At 53.6% G+C, this 18,613-nt stretch overlaps 10 protein-coding genes across 10 annotated transcripts; 3 read left to right on the top strand and 7 right to left on the bottom strand.

Moving 5' to 3' along the window:
- Positions 1 to 415: 415 nt before the first annotated feature.
- Positions 416 to 2,905, bottom strand: A1O7_03526 (uncharacterized protein; the record flags this gene model as incomplete). The annotated part of the gene is made up of 1 exon (XM_007757545.1): positions 416 to 2,905. One exon carries the CDS (start codon positions 2,903 to 2,905, stop codon positions 416 to 418), a length of 2,490 nt encoding a protein of 829 aa, XP_007755735.1.
- Positions 2,906 to 3,764: 859 nt separating this feature from the next.
- Positions 3,765 to 4,445, bottom strand: A1O7_03525 (uncharacterized protein; the record flags this gene model as incomplete). The annotated part of the gene is made up of 1 exon (XM_007757544.1): positions 3,765 to 4,445. One exon carries the CDS (start codon positions 4,443 to 4,445, stop codon positions 3,765 to 3,767), a length of 681 nt encoding a protein of 226 aa, XP_007755734.1.
- A 507-nt stretch (positions 4,446 to 4,952) lies between these two features.
- Positions 4,953 to 7,346, bottom strand: A1O7_03524 (uncharacterized protein; the record flags this gene model as incomplete). The annotated part of the gene is made up of 1 exon (XM_007757543.1): positions 4,953 to 7,346. The coding sequence occupies one exon, from the start codon at positions 7,344 to 7,346 to the stop codon at positions 4,953 to 4,955; it is 2,394 nt and encodes a 797-aa protein (XP_007755733.1).
- A 705-nt stretch (positions 7,347 to 8,051) lies between these two features.
- On the top strand, positions 8,052 to 9,190 carry A1O7_03523 (homoserine kinase; the record flags this gene model as incomplete). The annotated part of the gene is made up of 2 exons (XM_007757542.1): positions 8,052 to 8,687; positions 8,804 to 9,190. 2 exons carry the CDS (start codon positions 8,052 to 8,054, stop codon positions 9,188 to 9,190), a joined length of 1,023 nt encoding a protein of 340 aa, XP_007755732.1.
- A 509-nt stretch (positions 9,191 to 9,699) lies between these two features.
- On the bottom strand, positions 9,700 to 10,793 carry A1O7_03522 (actin, gamma; the record flags this gene model as incomplete). The annotated part of the gene is made up of 2 exons (XM_007757541.1): positions 9,700 to 9,930; positions 9,981 to 10,793. The coding sequence occupies 2 exons, from the start codon at positions 10,791 to 10,793 to the stop codon at positions 9,700 to 9,702; spliced, it is 1,044 nt and encodes a 347-aa protein (XP_007755731.1).
- A 1,856-nt stretch (positions 10,794 to 12,649) lies between these two features.
- On the top strand, positions 12,650 to 13,273 carry A1O7_03521 (uncharacterized protein; the record flags this gene model as incomplete). Its single annotated transcript, XM_007757540.1, has 1 exon — positions 12,650 to 13,273. The coding sequence occupies one exon, from the start codon at positions 12,650 to 12,652 to the stop codon at positions 13,271 to 13,273; it is 624 nt and encodes a 207-aa protein (XP_007755730.1).
- A 587-nt stretch (positions 13,274 to 13,860) lies between these two features.
- A1O7_03520 (uncharacterized protein) lies at positions 13,861 to 14,443 on the bottom strand (the record flags this gene model as incomplete). The annotated part of the gene is made up of 2 exons (XM_007757539.1): positions 13,861 to 14,283; positions 14,348 to 14,443. The coding sequence occupies 2 exons, from the start codon at positions 14,441 to 14,443 to the stop codon at positions 13,861 to 13,863; spliced, it is 519 nt and encodes a 172-aa protein (XP_007755729.1).
- Positions 14,444 to 15,199: 756 nt separating this feature from the next.
- Positions 15,200 to 15,705, bottom strand: A1O7_03519 (uncharacterized protein; the record flags this gene model as incomplete). The annotated part of the gene is made up of 3 exons (XM_007757538.1): positions 15,200 to 15,333; positions 15,396 to 15,609; positions 15,664 to 15,705. The coding sequence occupies 3 exons, from the start codon at positions 15,703 to 15,705 to the stop codon at positions 15,200 to 15,202; spliced, it is 390 nt and encodes a 129-aa protein (XP_007755728.1).
- A 443-nt stretch (positions 15,706 to 16,148) lies between these two features.
- A1O7_03518 (20S proteasome subunit alpha 6) lies at positions 16,149 to 17,047 on the top strand (the record flags this gene model as incomplete). Its single annotated transcript, XM_007757537.1, has 3 exons — positions 16,149 to 16,186; positions 16,245 to 16,356; positions 16,415 to 17,047. The coding sequence occupies 3 exons, from the start codon at positions 16,149 to 16,151 to the stop codon at positions 17,045 to 17,047; spliced, it is 783 nt and encodes a 260-aa protein (XP_007755727.1).
- A 154-nt stretch (positions 17,048 to 17,201) lies between these two features.
- On the bottom strand, positions 17,202 to 18,010 carry A1O7_03517 (uncharacterized protein; the record flags this gene model as incomplete). Its single annotated transcript, XM_007757536.1, has 2 exons — positions 17,202 to 17,904; positions 17,964 to 18,010. 2 exons carry the CDS (start codon positions 18,008 to 18,010, stop codon positions 17,202 to 17,204), a joined length of 750 nt encoding a protein of 249 aa, XP_007755726.1.
- Between the last annotated feature and the right edge of the window lie 603 nt (positions 18,011 to 18,613).

Genomic DNA, 18,613 nt, shown 5'->3' with positions numbered 1-18,613 from the left:
CACGCCACTGAGGCCACGCAGGCCCTGGGTCTCGGCGGCTTCGAGCTCCTTGGTCCAGATCCTGTGACTTTGATCCATAGATAGTAATGGGGCAGGGCATCGAGGTACGAGTTACGGTCTTCTGAACATCCTGAATGAGACGTCTCAGAGATGGGGCGGGCGATTGATACAAATATACGACGTCTCTCGTGTCCCCAGTCGATGAGTCGCACTGAGCACTTCATGGTGAGACATGTTTCTCGCCTGCTGAGCCTGTACCTGCGCTTCCAGCGTTGGCCCGAAAAGACGTTGATTACATGTCCAAGTATATGCTCTTCTGCCATGGGACTGTCTGGTGTACGGCCTCTATGCTAAGCCGGCACCCAAACAGGGATTGTAATGTACAAAATATCGTGGGAGTACTCCGTACAAGCATTCATTCACCATAAAGTACAATCCGCTCTCTGCCCGCATCCAGCTTGTCCTGATGCTGCCGCCATTGCGCACCACTACGGCTCATTGACACAAGCCTCTTCAGGTAGAAATTGGCTGCCGCATCAGTCTCTTGTGGAGCTTCGAGTGCATTCTGGCGTCGTTTCTTGCACAGCGTGTAGTGCCGTTGGGCTTCTGAGGGCGACAACGGAACCAACGTATATTGCAGACTCCACGTGTCCCTTTCCTTCAAGTTTTCCGGCCGCGTCACCGGCAAGCCGTTGACTATGTTGCGAATGTTGAGTTTCCATCCTAATAAGGGTTTGCTGGGCGCTGGTGACGATTGTGTGTCTGTAGTGGTGTCTACTGAGTCTCCTGCTGCATGCTGCTCATTGAACTCAGGTACACGCGCCGCTTTGGGCTTCGGTGCCATAGCCTCGTTAATATTCATACCCAAGATGCTATTGAGGAACACGACATCAGCCGCGTTCGATTGTTGGGCGGGACCCGTGTTTGTCGAGGCGCCTGATGGAGCTGAGTCGACCTCGTCACTTTCTTTTTCATCCTCAGCTTCATCAGCGTCCTCCTCATCGAGTTTGGTTGAATCCGCGCGCCCTGGGTTGAATATGCGATCCTCGAACGCCCGGATTTCGTCCTTCTTCAGACTTTGAATTGCCACAATCTCTTCCTCTGTGACGGGCTCTGCGAAGACGTACATGTAATGTGGAGTAACTTGCGTTGCTTCTCTTGCCTCAAAGTGAAACCTCAGAGACTGACCCGGATGCTGCATCGTGGCTTCATTAAAGATATAGTCCAAGAGCTGTATGCTCAGGGAGAACTCCTGGTCCCCAAGTGTTCGGTCCGCTTGCCCATGAAGAGCGAAATCCAGCTCCGGGAGCGGTACATACTGAAAGCCAAACAGCCGTTCAGTGTTGTGATATGCGACGAAGATGCCGTCCATGCGGCCCATCCGGACCTGTAGAGAGTACTTAAGAAAGGCCGATCGCATCATGTCGAAATATTCTCGTTCGTAAGATTCCCAGGTACCGAATCTCTCCTTGATCTGATAGCCTACGCCCTTTTCATGGTCGTGGACCATCATCCGCACGGCCGCTACAGCTCGTGTTTTGAGGTCAAACATGCCTGTCCCGGGCAGCCGGGGATCGTGGGCGTCAAGTTGTGATCTTAGCAGGAACTGGCCGAGGCCGGAGTAGTGGTATGCCTCGGGATGGCTTGATTTCATTTGTGCGTCCTTGGTAGCATCTTCAGTTCTTCTGTACCTCTCAAATTCCTCCTTGTCAGATGTGAGGAGTTTCTCCATGGAGCGGCCAAGACTCATCAGGATATTTGCTGAGTCGAACTCCTTGTCCGCGTCTACCGCATATACACCGTCCTTGTAGCGCAGAAAGATTGCTGTGGGGCCTTTCTGAATCCTGGTGAAATTGACGTGACCCTCGTCTTCGAATCCTCGGCTCAGATGGTCCAGGTTCAGGTCACGGAACCCGGACAGGAGAAAATGGAAATGGGCGAGAACGCCTGACATGCTCGAAGTTGAGCCAATGTAGCGCTTGTCCTTTGCCTGCGCGACGTTTCGGAGATTTACGTCCTCAGACGAAGTGATATACCTGTTCAGTGCGTCGTAGTTGAACTCGGACACAGGCATCAGATTACCAAGATAGGGATCGAAGTTCCATACCCTGGATCGTGGATCCTGCAATTGATAGACACCTGGATTGAAGAGAACACGTGACAAGTCGTGACTCAATCTCGGCACTTCTGACGTCTCCATTGGGAATGGTATCAGCGGAAAGTTGTCTGCGCTCGCAACTTGAACTGGACCTCCTCTCATGTCGGCGATTTTACCTTGCTTGGCCGCACGTGGATTCCTGGGCTTGCCGGCGGCTAGGAGCCGCCTTACTGCCGTTCGTACGGGCCCCTGACGGGGGACATCGTCCTGTTCTGCTTTGTTTGCCACAAGGAGCGACTGTGGCTTGAGATCTAGGAGATTCGGAGGTGTCTCGAGCGTGATGGATTGTTGTTCCGGGACTGGCGGCCCCGAACCCGACACGTTTGATGTCTTCAATAGTGACGGTTTCTTTGCTGTTGCTCTTTTCTTTTTTGCCGAAGCAGACGTCCCCCTATCATAGGTGGCCGAAGTGGACTGTCCGGATTTTGACTGCTTCAGAAAGCCCAGCCTGGACAAGATTTCCTCCTTGTTCTTTGACAGAGGGTGCTTCCCACGTTTGAGAGGCGTAACCATCTTCAAATCACGGTCCACCTCTTTATAGTCCCGTCCGCTATACGCCGACTTCAGCAGCGACGCAACGCGGTAATAGCCTTTTTGCTGGGGTTTGACGTTCGTGAGCGCTATCACCTGATCCACAGTCATTGGTTCGGTGGTAGACAAGGCTTGCTTTGTTGAGTCCATGCTCTTGCGCATGAATAACCTGAAATCTTCTAAAACACCGAGCTCGCGCTTTTCATTCGAAGGCATCTTGAAGTTTCTCCGAGCCTGTCTCTCCGTAGTGTCGACCTTTGCAGGGTTTCCAGACCCATCTTCCTCTTCCGGTGTCTTGTTCGCAAGTCCTTCTGCCCGCTCGCCACGTTTCTCTTCAATGGGCCTCCGAGAATCAGGCACCGGCGACCGTCGAGCGCGCGTCCGAATATGTCGGATGTTACCGCAGGCGTGCAAGACGTTGATGGCTACAGGTACACCTGTCCATATGCCATGATCGATTCGACATGGTGGACATATGCAATGCCTCAGCGAGCGAGGCAGCATGTGAAGATGGATAGCAACCGAGTCCGCAAAAGTGAACTATTCTGGTCTGTGGAATAGTCCACTTCCGTGGTGGAGGCGTGAGTCGCTCTGTAGAAGGGACCGAAGAGATGGAACAGAAGGCCGATCCGAGTTCGAGCAAAACTTGTAGACAAAGCAGAACGCTGTACCTCGTACTCCCCATAGAAGTTCAATGTGCAGCGCATCGCCGCAGACTGGGAACTTTTTCTATGACCCACTCACAAGGTCTCGTCCAAATTTCGTCTAGCTCAGCCGTGCCTCAGCCTCGTCGCGTCACTCGATTCGTGGGTCCGACGCAGAGAGAGTGTACCTTTCATTACCTCCTTAGTACTCATACTCTGTACTGACCTCCCAACCGCCCAAACTACTACAGATTACGGGTTACCTTGGAGTCCTCTGTATCTACCATATCCACCAGCAGCTGCACAGAGCACGCTCGGGATGCCAGAGTGTACACGGAGTACTCTGTGATGTAGTGCCATTTATTTCTATCGTCCCCATGCTAACTCTACGCCACTTTTGACTCGGGGAACCCACTACACAGTATGTATCCTCACCACGGCAGAATCGTGCCATCAATGTTGAAGAACGTAGCGCCATCCGCCTTCTCCAAGCCATTGACGATCTTCATGATCTTCTGCACAGCTTCGGTCACCGGCATTGCACCCGGGCCAGCAATATTCCCCATATCCGTAGCGACCCAGCCCGGGTGGATGGCCACAAACGTGAATCCCTCCTCATGAAGCTCGTTGTGGAACTGGATGGTCAACATGTTCCCAGCAGCCTTGGAGGTCGCGTACGGTCCACGAAGGCCCCAATTTTCGCCCACTTGTCCGGTGAGCGAAGCCGCCGTGGAAGAGATGTAGATGATTTTGCGCGTCGTGCGGACTCGTAGTGCAGGTAGGAAAGCGTTGATGACTCGATGGGGCCCAACAACGTTGGTGTCGAGGTAGTGGAGGAGCCTGTCCGAGGAGATCTGCGTTAGGAGTTCGTCCTCCCCAATGGCGCCGTTGACGATCAAGATATCAGCTTCCGCGACCTTCTTGGCCGCAATGTCGACGGATCTCTGGCTGGTCTGGTCGAGCTCGAGGACGTCAATGTTGGGTTGGTCAAGATTGAATGGCTTCCGCATGGTTGCAATGACGCGATTGTCGGGGTTCTGAGCGAGGAACTTGGCTAGTTCCAGGCCAATCCCCCGGCTGGCGCCAATGACGACTGTCGTGTTAGATGGCATGGCGACTTAACTTGTATCGAGCTTGGAGATCTGAATACGTGCTTGTGCTGGGAAGGGCCTGTATGTGCAGGTGGCTGTGGTATCGAAGTCCCATGCCGATGAAGCCACACGGTGTTGAGCTTTATACTTCCTACGCACCGACATAAGGGGGCATGGTGGTCCTTCACTACTCCGTGCCGGCCTCAGCAACATTTGTTAACACTTTCATTGCTAGAGACCGTGCGCAAGGCTGAAGCTGGACTGCGGAGGGTGCGGAGGACAACAGAGTCCGAAGGTCCGCGACTCCATGCTGACTCAAACGCTCCGTAGCGTGGCAGTGCAGGCGACGCAGGGGAGAACCGTTTCCAAGCATGATATGACGCGGAGGGTATGGCATAGCTCCCTCCGGGCTGAGAAAAACCACAAGCATAGAGTCCGTACGCTGTGCCGTTGTGGCGGAGGTTGGTATTGTACGCCCTTTTTCTCCTTTAGAACCAACCAGCTAATGCAAGCACAGAGTCCTCCTGCTCACGGCGCACTCCAGCTGCTAAGATTCTTGAGGACACAGCCGTCATTCTCCCGTTCGACCAGCTTACCGATGCGAAAGACGGTCTCCCCATTCTCTTCGAGAATCCTCTTCACTTCTCCTGCAGCAACACTCGACACGACGAGAACCATGCCTATTCCATTGTTGAACGTTCGACTCATCTCTTCGTTACTCACGTTTCCAGCCTCTTGAAGCCATCTGAACACAGGGGGTCGATCCCAAGCAGACACATCAATCTCGGCGGCCAGGCGTTTGGGCAGCATTCTTGGTACGTTCTCCAGCACTCCACCGCCTGTAATATGCGCCATCCCTTTGATCAGGTCCCGTTCGATGGCTTTCAACAGTGGAACGACATATATGCGGGTGGGGATAAGTAGGGATTCGCCGAGCGTGGTCTCCACGTCCCATGGAGCAGCATCTAAGAAAGTAAGATGCATCTTCTCGATGATTCGCCGAACCAGGGAGAAGCCGTTCGAGTGCACGCCACTCGACGCCAGGCCCAGAAGTACGTCGCCTTCGACCATGCTCTCCATGTCCGGCAAGATTTTCTGGCCAGCTGCCTTATCAACAGCACCGACAGCCGTACCGACAGCGTCGTATTCGGTGCCGCTGTAGACACCGGGCATCTCTGAAGTCTCTCCACCAACCAGAGTGCAGTGTGCGATCTCGCAGCCATCACAAACGCCTCGGATAAAGGCACTCGCGGCGTCCACATCAAGAATACTGCAGCCGAAATAGTCAAGGAAGATGTGGGGTCGAGCTCCTTGGACGACGAGATCATTTACATTCATGGCAACCAGATCAATGCCAACGGTGTCGTGGATATTCATAGCATGAGCGATCTTGAGTTTCGAGCCGACTCCGTCGGTTGCGCTGATCAGGATTGGAGAATCCTTGTGATATCCCGCCTTAGCAAGGTCAAAGGCACCACCAAAGCCGCCTAGGTCAGCATCAGCACCAGGCCGTGCGGTCTTCTTCACCCAGGGCTTGATTCTCTTGACCAGGTCATTGCCTGCGTCGATGGACACTCCCGCGGAGGCGTAGGTCATCCCATTCTGCTCGACAATCAGGTTATCGGCCTTGCGTTTGAAGGCCCGATGAGCAATGTCCTTCCTGAAATGCATGCCCTGGAACTTGATGGTACCCATCCCATCGTATGCCAGAGCGACCGCCTCTTCCAACGTGTCTGCCGTTGCCGTTGCACAGATTACGCGCCCACCCATGGAGATGACTTGCTTTCCCTCCCTGATTGTACCGGCATGGAAAATGTGGGTCTTAGGTGGAAGCTGCTGCTGCTGTAAGGTGATCGGTCGATTTTTGGCATAGGGACCAGGGTAGCCTTCGGAGCATGCAACCACAGTGGCAGAGAATCTGGGTTCAATTTCGAGATCGACGCCGTCTAGCCAATGCTCCGTGCATGCCAGCATGACCTGGGCAAGATCAGTCCTGTCGCTGAGAAGTGGAAGCAGGGTCTGTGTTTCTGGATCTCCTCCCCTGACATTGTACTCCAGGACTTTCGGCCCATTCTTGGTGATCATCAAGCCCGTGAAGAGCATGCCGACAAAGGGCATTCTCTCTCGTCTCATGCCGTCGATGGTCGGCTGCACAATGTCCCGGTCGACTTGTGCAATAAGCTCCTTCGAGGCGATCCTAGTTGGTGCATAGCAACCCATTCCTCCCGTGTTCGGACCTTCGTCACCATCAAGGGCTCGCTTGTGATCTTGGGCGGGTGGTAAGGATCGAATAGTGTAACCGTCGCTGAAGGAAAGCACGCTCAACTCCTCACCTTCCAAGAATTCCTCAATGACGACCTGGGAGCCTGCTGATCCAAACTCGCGTGCGACCATAATCTGCTTGAGAGCATCGTGTGCTTCCTGTTTTGTTGTTGGAATGATGACTCCCTTGCCAGCTGCAAGCCCGTCCGCCTTGATCACGACATCATGGTGGACCGAATCTAGATACTCCCGTGCAGTTTCGTAATCGCTGAAGCTTCTGAAGGCCGCCGTAGGTATCCCATGCCGTTGCATAAAGTCTTTGGAGAAGGCCTTCGATCCTTCCATTTGCGCAGCTTTCTTCGAGGGCCCAAAACACCGAATGTTTGCGGCACTGAAGAATTCTTTCACCCCTGCAACGAGGGGCGCTTCAGGCCCTACGACCACTAGGTTCAAGCCATGTTTCCGTGAGTGTGCCACCAACTCTGTGAAGTCATTGACAGGGATATTGACATTGACGATGTTGTCCGCGGAGGACTCTGTGCCGCCATTACCAGGCGCGACGTGAACAACATCGACGGACGGCGACTTGGCCAATCTCCATGCGATAGCATGTTCACGACCTCCCGAACCGATGACGAGGATTCGTAGCCTCTCTGCCATTTCGAGATGAAGTGCCTGAACGAGATGAGCCAGCAGTAAAGTCGTCCTCTGGAAAATGTACGATAACACTGAGGCCGCTCAGGGATGAACCGCTCCACTGACTTACATATCACAAAGTTCTCCAGGCCGCCTGTGCTACTCCATCCAAAATTTCTCGCAGAAGAAAAAATATACAAACCTCCGGCGCCAAGCTGAGGCCCGGAAAATTCCCTCATGCGTCCCGCCCACGGATTTTCGCTTCCTCCTGTCTGCTGATTGGTCAGCCTGGCACGAACCGACTGTCCTGGGCTTCAAGAGCCAGTTGAAAGTTCTCTCCAATAAAAGGCACAGTTATTGCGACCCGTCGTAAGCGTTATTCGAGACGAAGGTCGTGTGTCTAGTCGCTCGATGGTCATGGAGTGAGGACCTTTCAGAGACACCAACATAAAAAGGTCAACAGGCGCGATACATCTGTTCGCGCCAATTTTTGGAACCCTCCGTCCTTGACCTACACCCTGTTCAAGATGTGGATCATAAGTACATTACCCTGGGTCAGTACATTACTTGAGGGCTAACGTTACCAGAGGTGCCATGCTCGTCGGCCAATATAGGTAAGTCGACAGCAAGCTGGCTCTGGCCAGACGAAGCTTGAGCCCGAACCGATCCTGATTTCCACCTTTGTCGACAATAGGCCCAGGCTTCGACGTGATCGGCCTCGCCCTCTCCATGTATCTTGAACTCCGCGTCAGCATCTCCCCGTCCGAGCAACCTGACCGTTCGATCCCACTCAACTGCACGGTAACCTACACCGGGGTTGGCGCCGAGGACATCGACCTCAACCCGGAGAACAATCTGATCACCCGCACAGCCTTGTATGTCTTGAGGTGTCACAATCAGCATGACTTCCCGGCGCACACGCACGTGCACATTCACAACCCTATTCCTTTGGGAAGAGGGTTGGGATCCTCGGGCGCGGCTGTCGTTGCAGGCGTTTTGCTGGGGAATGTAGTCGGGGGATTCAGTCTGCCGAAACCTCGCGTCCTAGACTTCGCGCTCATGGTCGAACGGCATCCGGATAATGTTGCTGCCGCGCTCTACGGCGGGTTTGTGGGTACGTATCTCAATGAACTCGATCCCGTGGATATGGCGAGGAAGGAAGTCCCTCTCTCGGAGGTATTGCCTCAGCCAGCAGGAGGTGTTGATACGGGCCTGCTGCCGCCCGTCCCACCAGAGAATATCGGACATTATAGACGGTTCAACTGGTCGAAAGAGATCAAGGCTTTGGCAATTATTCCAGATTTCGAGGTCAGCACGGCAAAAGCGAGGGAGGTATTACCCATCGAGTATTCGCGGAAGGACATGGTAAGTTTCTGAGCCTTCGACGCCGTCTCCATCAGCGCGTCACGGAGCATTGCGCGAAAGCAAAGCAAACTCTTCTCCTCCCGGGCAGCAGACGCACTTCTGCTAACACATGCCAGATCTTCAACCTCCAACGCATTGCCCTCCTGACCACCGTCCTCAGTGACTCCCCTCCCGACCCCCAATTAATTTACTCTGCCATGCAAGACCGCATCCATCAGCCCTATCGCGCCGGTCTGATCCCTGCGCTCCCCTCGATTCTCTCTTCCATGTCCCCTCAGACCCACCCCGGCTTGCTGGGCATCTGTCTATCGGGCGCTGGACCAACGATATTGGCACTCGCGACGGACAATTTCGAAAGCATCGCGAGTGTGATTATTGATCGATTCAGGCACGAAGGAGTTACCGCCGAGTGGAAGCTTTTGGAGCCCGCTGAGGATGGGTCCACGGTGCTGGAGGCGCCTGGGGACGTGCCAACGTATCGACATGAGAACCACTTGGGTTAAGTAAATCATGGCTGGCATGGGGTCACGACATTGACAGTGCTTGCCACACCCAAGATCGAAATATAGTCAAAAGATTTCGAACCTCGACGAACATTGTGATACTTCGCTGACGTGGTTGGCGACATGATGCCTGAGTCCCACGCATTGGCGGACGCGCCCGACGACAGCTAGGTGTCCACACGTACGCACAAAAACTAGAGAGAATATGTGAGACCTGTCTGACTAGCCTTGCATTCTAGGCACTACGTTGGAAGAGCGCTATTCAGTGAAGATAAGAGTGAACTTATTGCAGGCTCCAACGACCCCAATCCCTTGGAGGCCTGTGAGACATGCCTCGCCTGTGCTAGTCCACAAGTACTTTTGTCCAGCCGCTTCGCACTCAGCCCAACACAAATCTATGCTCTGCGTCTGTCCCCTGTTCATCGTGACATTGTTCTCGTTGACTACTCTTCTAGAAGGGTTGCTGCAACTCGTCGAGGTCCGAAAATGGCTGGATGCTCACAAAGAACTTAGAAGCACTTGCGGTGGACAATCGAAGGACCGCTCTCATCGTACTCTTGCTTGGAGATCCACATCTGCTGGAAGGTTGACAGGGATGCCAAGATGGAACCACCGATCCAGACAGAGTATTTACGTTCGGGAGGGGCAATAATCTTGACCTTCATGGACGATGGAGCAAGAGCAGTGATTTCCTTCTGCATACGGTCGGAGATACCGGGGTACATGGTAGTACCACCAGACTATTCGGCTGTTAGCGATTCGCTCGGGCGACTGATGGTCCTGAACTTACCATGACAATGTTGCCGTACAGGTCTTTACGGACATCAACGTCGCATTTCATGATGGAGTTGAAGGTAGTAACGTGGATACCTCCGGATTCGAGACCCAGAACAGATGGCTGGAATAGAGCTTCAGGGGCTCGGAATCGTTCGTTGCCAATGGTGATGACCTGACCATCGGGAAGTTCGTAGGACTTCTCCAAGCTGGAGCTCTGGGACGCGGTCTGAATTTCTTGCTCGAAGTCAAGAGCGACGTAGCAGAGTTTCTCCTTGATGTCTCGGACGATTTCTCGTTCGGCAGTGGTGGAGAAGGTGTAGCCTCGTTCAGCCAAGATCTTCATGAGGTAGTCGGTCAAGTCACGACCAGCCATATCGACACGAGAGATGGCGTGAGGAAGGGCGAAACCCTCGTAGATGGGAACGACGTGAGTAACACCATCACCGGAATCCAACACGATACCAGTTGTGCGACCGGAGGCATAGAGAGACAGGACGGCCTGGATGGAGACGTAGAATGCGGGCGCGTTGAAGGTCTCGAAGACGATCTGGGTCATCTTCTCTCGGTTGGACTTGGGATTGATGGGGGCTTCGGTCAAGAGGACAGGGTGCTCCTCGGGTGCGACACGAAGTTCGTTGTAGAACGTGTGATGCCAGATCTTTTCCATGTCGTCCCAGTTTGTCACAACACCGTGTTCAATGGGGTATCTCAGCGTCAAGATACCACGCTTGGATTGGGCCTCATCACCGACATAGGAGTCTTTTTGACCCATACCGATCATGATACCATGGTGACGGGGTCGACCGACAATGGATGCTGGTGGCATGTGTCAAATCGTGGCCTGGCTTGCTAATGCGGGGCAGGGCGAACTTACGGAAGACGGCTCGAGGTGCGTCGTCGCCAGCAAAGCCAGCTTTGCACATACCAGAGCTGCAAGAATCATGGTCAGTCCAGTGTTCAGGTTATCGCATCTCTGCTTCTCTTCCGATGATCCCGCGACCGGGGCTCGTGTGTCCAGCAGGAGATGGCTGAGGGGCGCAGGCAGAGACTTGAGTTCAAGGGCGTAGGCGCTTACCCATTGTCAATGACGAGCGCAGCAACTTCTTCTGTTGGAAGGAAGATATATCAGCACTCATTCACCACTGTAAACGGTGGCCGCAAAACCATTGGGCTCGAGCGGGATCTGGCTTACCCTCCATTGTGACGGCTTTCTTGAAGATTAGAGTGAGGGGAACGAGAGGAGGCGATTGAGCTGGTAGGAAGAAAAGACTCGAATCGTCGAAGGTGAACGGGCCTTCAAGGAGACGAGTGAGGAGACTGGATAGTTAATGGGGATGGAGATGGACACGAGAAGCTGAGAAGGGTGAGATGGAAGAAAAGAAGTAGCGGTGGTTTGAGCGGTGGGCTGAATCGGGCAGCTGCGAGCCGCCAAGACCAAGCTGGGTCAGGGCGCCGTGAGCCTAGCTTTCGCTGAATACAGGCCGCGAAGTAAGTCTGATACTAGCTGGACGCCGATTATCTATCTAGGTAATCAGTCTCTTCGTTCATTCATGGGCGCCTGCGAGACCCATATACCTGTGGACCGTAAAGTGAAAACAGACTCAATCAACGCGGAGCGGGCACGAATACTGTTGCCTTGAAGACTGTTATTTAGTTGTTGGCATGAGATGCAGTGCTTCGATAAGTATTATGGAAATCGCACTCTGTACAGAGTTACAGTTGGCTCTCCATGCAAAGCCGTTGGTTGGCACCTAGATCACTAAGATCATGCGATGGTGCACGAGTGGCGGGAGCCGCGCAATGTCCCTTCCACATTGACAGATGAGCATCGTCACCTTTCGCAGGCAGCTGCAATTCCGGGGCCATCGCTCAGATCGTCCTTCGATTCCAGACAAAAAGATGACAATGCGATAGGCTACGTTCCACCCGTGGTATTTAATGCGGCTGAAGATGACCGTTCCGACTGTGTCCCCTGCGCTTTTTCTCTACTTTTTACGCCGCCACCTTGGTATGTTCTTCAGGCCACTGCTTGGCTTGATTACCTGTCCTCGGGTGTCCTTTTATTAAGCCCGTGGGTTCATCGGACACGGGCTCGGACACGGGCTCGGACCCTGTCAATAGCGGGCAAACCGGGGCAAAAGCTGAAGTTTGGAATTTGTACTTCTTGGTCTAAATTTCTGTGTGGGCCAGCCACAGATTGTGGGGTATCTGAAGTGGCTAGAAGCTTGAACCTCCGCTTTTGGGGAGGGCACAGCCACCAACGCCGTTTACATGCGCCTCGTTAAGTGATTGTAGGAGCATTCTCACAGTCGAAGTCCAGGGCTTCACTTTCACCGATTCGCGGTCTTGGCATCAACACTCTTGGGTGACGGCTAGTTCATGACCCAGGGCGGCGGTCCCAGTTCAACCAAAGATACGCTCAAGACCACCGAGTGAGATTGTCTTTGTGAGACTCGAATCGCAAAGAAGATCCGAGCAAATGCTGGAACCTTCTCCTGATTGGCTGTCGCCACAACGCCCGTTCTCCAACCACTACTTCTCTTGCACGTGCGCCTACACAGTATATGAAGACTCAAATATCACGGGTGAGACGATATCTTTCTAAAAAGGCTCTTTCCTGGTACTAGTATTCTAGGACAGAACTGCTACAAAAACTTTCGACATATTTCGCGGGTACACAATATGGACAAAGGATTGAACTCATTACTGTCCTGGGGCATCGAAAATTCCGATGCAGGTCGCAATCCAGATCAGCCCGTTCAGGAACCCAAAGGCCTGTCAGCGGAGGTACTTCGCTCCCTGATGGGCGGACCCAGTGATGCCGACCTTATGAAAGAAGCCATGGCAATCATTACCTCGTCCGACCCCGACATCACACATGACTCTAAAATGACCGCCTTCGACAACCTCGAGCAACTAGTCGAACAGATCGACAACGCCAACAACATGGAGCCCCTCGGACTGTGGACGCCACTACTGGCTCAACTGAGCAGCGCCTCTGCAGACCTGCGACGTATGGCGGCCTGGTGTGTAGGCACGGCGGTCCAGAACAACGCCAAAGCACAAGAACGACTCTTGGCTCTCAACGGGATTGAAAAACTCGTACAGGTTTCTCTTGACGATGCCGACAAAGCTACTCGCAAGAAGGCCGTCTATGCACTGAGTTCGGCGATTCGGAATTACCAGCCAGCCATGAATGAAGCAGTCAAGCGACTACCCAAAGACATCGTCGGGCCGGATCACGTCTCTGCCACGGATATGGACGTTATCGACGCCATCATGGGCAAATTGAGGGATATCGAATGAATCGGAGCAGAAGGCCGGGCTCAAAGGGCCACATCAATCGCTGGACCATTTCTTGATGGACGAACAGGCGAAGGGTCGACATTCCCACCGAACCAAGCAGCGCGTCGAGTATCTTGGGGCAAAGTTGAAACGCTCAGGATAGACCCGCGACGGAGCACGTTGCCTCCGTTGACACAGGTCAGAAGACGCTGGCTGTCACATCACCTTTGAGCAGCATCGCAGGCCAGGCTGCCAGAAAGGAGGCTAGTAGGCCCTGGCGCCCTCAAGTTGGCGCCAGTGGAATAGAAGAACCCACAACCGCCACCAGGACCGCACTTCTGTGCAGTCGTCTTATTTTCAATCCAACGATGAGTTGGAATCGAAGAGTCGGTCCTCCGTACCGAGTAGAATAGACCAATTCCACAATGCAAAGGAAGAATATCCTGCATTGTCATAATAACAATTTCCACGACCCAGGACCCATTTGTCGCGATAGCGCCATGTATCATAGCTCCATCTTTCATGCTCAAAAAACAGATAGACACAGCATTGCAGCTTTGCTCTGCATGCCGACACCTCATGTCTTGCGCCAGTGGCCTCGCCTCGCCTCACAGCTGCAAATTGTAGGTATAATCATCCTCCATATTCTGACTCACCCACAGCACGACGGAACTCAGCATCACCAACCCATTGGCCACGACATTCGCAACCCCCATGTAGACGGTCCGCAACGCATAGTCCTTGAACAAATACTTGAGCACCATCACCGTGACACTGCCCGCCAATCCGCCCGCCATCAGCGCAAAGCCCAGGAACAAGACGGTGCGAGCCTTCCACGCGACGCCATTGCCGCTGTAGCTGAACGAGTCGGCCGAGAGGCGGGACTTCTCGATGCTGTTGATGACCAGCATGCCCAGCGCGGAGCAGATGAAAGGGATCCAGTCCACGAAGCTGATGTGCACGGTCGAGCCGTTGAGGGGGGACTTGGAGAAGACGCTGGCGTCGATGAAGAAGAAGAAGCCGAGGGAGAACTGGATACGCCAGTGGGCATTAGTATGAGTCTCCACGCAGAGGCAGGTGGGGGGAGTAGCGTACAAGTGCGCCGGCCATGTAGACGCCTGCGGTGCGTGTGTTTGCGCTATTCAGCCATTGCGGCTTCGTGAAGCGGAACAGACGCTGCGAGGTGTCCATGATTTGTTTGTTTCAGTGGTGGTAGGATATTTCGGCTGTGGATACTCGTAGGCTTCACGAAAGACGTGCCAGCAGTGCAGTGTCGTAAAGATGTGAGAGATGGATGATACGCAATACCGGTACCGTGCCTGCGCAAGTTGAAGATGAGCAACGCAGACTGGGTCCAGGTGTCGCAGGGCTGCCCGGTTGTAATTGGAGGCTGGGCCACAACGTGACGAATCGGAAATGAATTCCGCCAAGCCGGCTTTGAGCCTTGAACTCGTGGCTCCCAGCCTCAAAGTGTAGTGTGACTTTCACACGTTAAGTTACTCTCAACGATCACCCAGTCTACGGAGTATATGTTTAGTCCGCATAGGACGACGATCGACACCGTCAATCCTGGCTCGAAGGATGGTAGACCGTGAGGCATCACCATATGCATTCAGGGGCACGGACATAGAGATGAGTGGGAAACCCAACTTGGTACAGACGCACCCGACATGCAAGTCAAAAGCGATCAAATGCCTGTAGCCAGCTGAGCCCTACGACAGGAGTCTGAAGTGCGTTTTGAGCATTTCCCCCTATACAAATATACTTCCGTATACAAATATACTTGACTTCCGATTGCGCAAGCCGTATGCACCGCGGAACCTTACCAATAGTCCTTGCGCTGCGTAACTGTTCGTCCAAATCGCCCAGTATCCCCGCTAAAGCCAAAGCAATGCCAGCACTCCCGTGATACACACAAAACCGGTCGACGCCCACAGCGCCATCACGTCAGAAGTCCTGTTCCTCCTTGAAAAATTGGGTGAAGCTGATAATGGTTCCATAAATCAGTAGCCCACCAATGATTGACATGACCATCGCCGGCACTTGGATGAGCGCTGAATGTGCAAGGAGGACGGGCAGAGCTGTTTTTTCCCGCTTGTCAGCATGTACGACCAACATCTCCTACCGCAGGACGCCAACGTACCAATGCCCATAAGCACAAGGAACCCCGTCGCAAATCGGCCCAAGTCGATCCATGCGCCAGAGTTACTCTCAATGAAGTCATCTGGGTTGGCGCATCTCGATGCGATCCAGTTAGGTACGGGCGCCAACACATAAGTTGCGACCACAAGGAGGGTGAGGAAGTTGTGAAATAATGCGGCGGAGAGGATGACCAGGAGAAATCCTATGGCAAGGATCTGATCGTGTTAGTCTGATTTTGAGAAGCCATGGGTATTGTCAATGCGCCGTACGAAAGAGAGTGCGATAATGGTTTTCAATCCAGCCGTCGTCATGGCGAGATCTGCCGCAAGGTGAAGCGAGAGGTCGGTTGGGTGTCAAGGTGTATTCGGCGCCTGCGTATGTCCAGGGTCGTCGCCGGACACCTTATCGAGGGCGGAGGACGGTGTTCAGTAATGATGCAAAGCCAGAGCGAGCCGAGTGGCGAGGGCTCACGTTGGTATATCAACTGTTGGAAAATGAATTGAGTACAGGGTTGGTTTGTCGTGCCTCGACTGACGATAGTTCAAGGTCAGGGCCAGGCAGGTGTTAGATGTGGCTGGGTTGGTGCGGCTCTGGACGAGCTCCGCGAATCGCGAGGAAGCGACCTGCGGTTTGCGCGTCTGCCCATTGCCTGGCTTCAGTTATTTTATGCTGAAGCACCACCAACTCACGCTCCACTACCTGTGCCTGCCTTCAACCCGTATCAAGTAGAGCTGCTGAATACCTTCCAGGCAACATGTTCAGAAACAATTACGACAACGATTCTGTTACATTGTAAGATTCCTGTCGTGAGCAGCTGTGCCGGTGTTCTAAGTACTAACCCCATTCACAGTTCGCCTCAAGGCCGGATATTCCAGGTCGAATATGCTCAGGAGGCTGTCAAGCAAGGCTCAGTAGTTGTTGGAGTCGTCAGCAAGAGACATGTTGTCCTTACAGCTCTCAAGGTTGGTTCACAACGTCTGTGCCGATGATTATACGCCCAATGCTCACCAACCCATGCAGAGAAATGCAGAAGAACTGTCATCCTACCAGAAAAAGATCGTCGGTGTCGATGATCACTTGGGAGTCGCCCTGGCTGGTCTCGCGTCCGATGCTCGCGTCCTGTCCAACTTTATGAAGCAACAGTCCCTAGCCTCAAAAATGACCTACGGTCGCCCCATACCCGTCGAGCGCATTGTGAACATGATAGGAGACCGGGCTCAGACAAACACGCAGCACTACGGTAAGAGACCCTACGGTGTCGGACTGTTGGTTGCAGGCGTGGATGAGCTGGGGCCGCATCTGTTCGAGTTCTCCCCCTCTGGTATGACCCAGGAGATGCTGGCGTGTGCAATTGGTGCGAGGAGTCAAATGGCAAGGACGTACCTTGAGAGACATCTGGACAAGTTTGCCGAATGCAATCGGGACGAGCTGATCAAGCACGCTCTGCTTGCGCTGAAGGAGTCTCTTGCACAAGACAAGGAGTTGACAGTCGACAACACCAGTTTGGCGGTGATCGGCATCGGCGAGAAAGATGGCCGCAAGAAGTTCGAGGCCTTCAAGCTCTATGACGGGCAAGACATTGGACCTCTGCTGGAAGCCAACGTGGAGTCGACTACGACGGAAGGCGGCGATGCTATGGAGACAGACTCATAGTGGCGGAGTCGACGGAAATGCATACCGCACGGCGTTTGGAGCAAACAGAGGACATGGAATTGGCAGTCACGGACCTGCCGGGGCATTTTCTGGCAGGAGGAACAGAGTGAACTCGGTCCAAAAGCTTCGTTTCCTGCTGACCTCTTGTTCACTTTCATGACCAGTCCATCTTGTACCTGCCAGGAGCTACCTGGTACCCTTTCAATGCGTCTATCACCTCCTCGGTGCTCTTAACCTCAACCAAGATATTCGCCGCGCCCTCACCCACGAAGCCTTCTCTGATGGCTGTTTTGATCCATTCCAGCAACCCGTTCCAGTACCCCTTGATGTTGACGAGAATGATCGGAACCTGGTGAATGCCTAGCTGATTCCAGGTAACCATCTCCATAACCTCCTCCATGGTGCCGTACCCGCCAGCCAATGCCACAAATCCCGATCCGGGACCACCCTGTTGCACCGAGTTCGCCATCATGCGCTTCCGTGTATGCATGTCCGGTACGATCGTCGTCCTTCCAAACTCGGACTCTGGCACAATTTGAGCATCGGGGTCTTCGTTGCTGTCAATCCGTTGCAGCTCCTCTGAAGACATCGTCCTCTCCGCCCTCTTCGGCCCACCGTTGCTCGTGCTCGTGTTCTCTCGTGCGTTGGGGTCCTTCTCCGAGCGTATCAGTGCCCGAGGAATGATCCCATGCACGGATCTCGGGCCGGACAGTGAGACCAGAGTGCGAGAGACTTCGCCCATGATGCCCATGGTGCCGCCGCCGTAGACTAATTGGTAGCCCGCTTCATGGAGAGACTTGCCGAGCTTGCGTGCTGATTCTAGATGGACAGGGTCTATTCCTGGCGAGGAAGCACAACTAGAGAAGATATTAGTGATTGTATAAGGACTTAACAGAGGCCGTGGTTCTCGACGTACAAGACGCAGACCACCGGAACTGTCCCTTTCTCCTGAGAAGCTGGCATTTTGCGAAGGTTCCGTTGAAGACCAATAACTGAAATCGAGACAAGTTCAGAGGGATCAAAAATGCAACTTTTATATGTCCTGTGTCTGAATTATGCGGCTGGTGACAGATCGCGCGGCCTTCACCAATAACTTGAGTAAACGCAAAGAATGAGTGAAGTCTATACACTTTATGTGGTGCAAAGTCAGTGGCACGCTGGTTGGGGATCGAATATATCTGTTGGCAGTGAAGCACTGGCCTGGAAAGACTGTTCACCTGTCAAAGTGGTCAGCGGATTGGCCTGTGAGTCAACATGACGTTGCAGAACTAGGCCTTGCTGGTGCCACGTGAAGCGCCTCGAGATTCTGGTTCCTCATCGGAGCTCGCCGTTGTTGCATCGTTGAAGACTAAGTACTTGGTAAGGGCACAGGTCCGGCGGTGAGTCAAGCAAGAGCAGGTGAATAGAAAGAACATGATGTTCAGGTACTCGTACAGGGTACATTTCCGACGGTCCAAGAGCGATCATCGTGGGCTGCAGCCTGCAAGGCCGCTGAGGTCGATGGTCGATGGTTGATGGAGGGCAAGGAGGGGCAACGCAGTCATTGTTCCGACAAGCCGCACCTTC

The sequence above is a fragment of the Cladophialophora yegresii genome (assembly GCF_000585515.1).
Source record: "Cladophialophora yegresii CBS 114405 chromosome Unknown aczIN-supercont1.2, whole genome shotgun sequence".
NCBI classification, from domain to species: Eukaryota; Fungi; Ascomycota; class Eurotiomycetes; order Chaetothyriales; family Herpotrichiellaceae; genus Cladophialophora; species Cladophialophora yegresii.
Note: the sequence above shows the minus strand (reverse complement) of the source record. Positions and strands in the feature narration are given on the sequence as shown.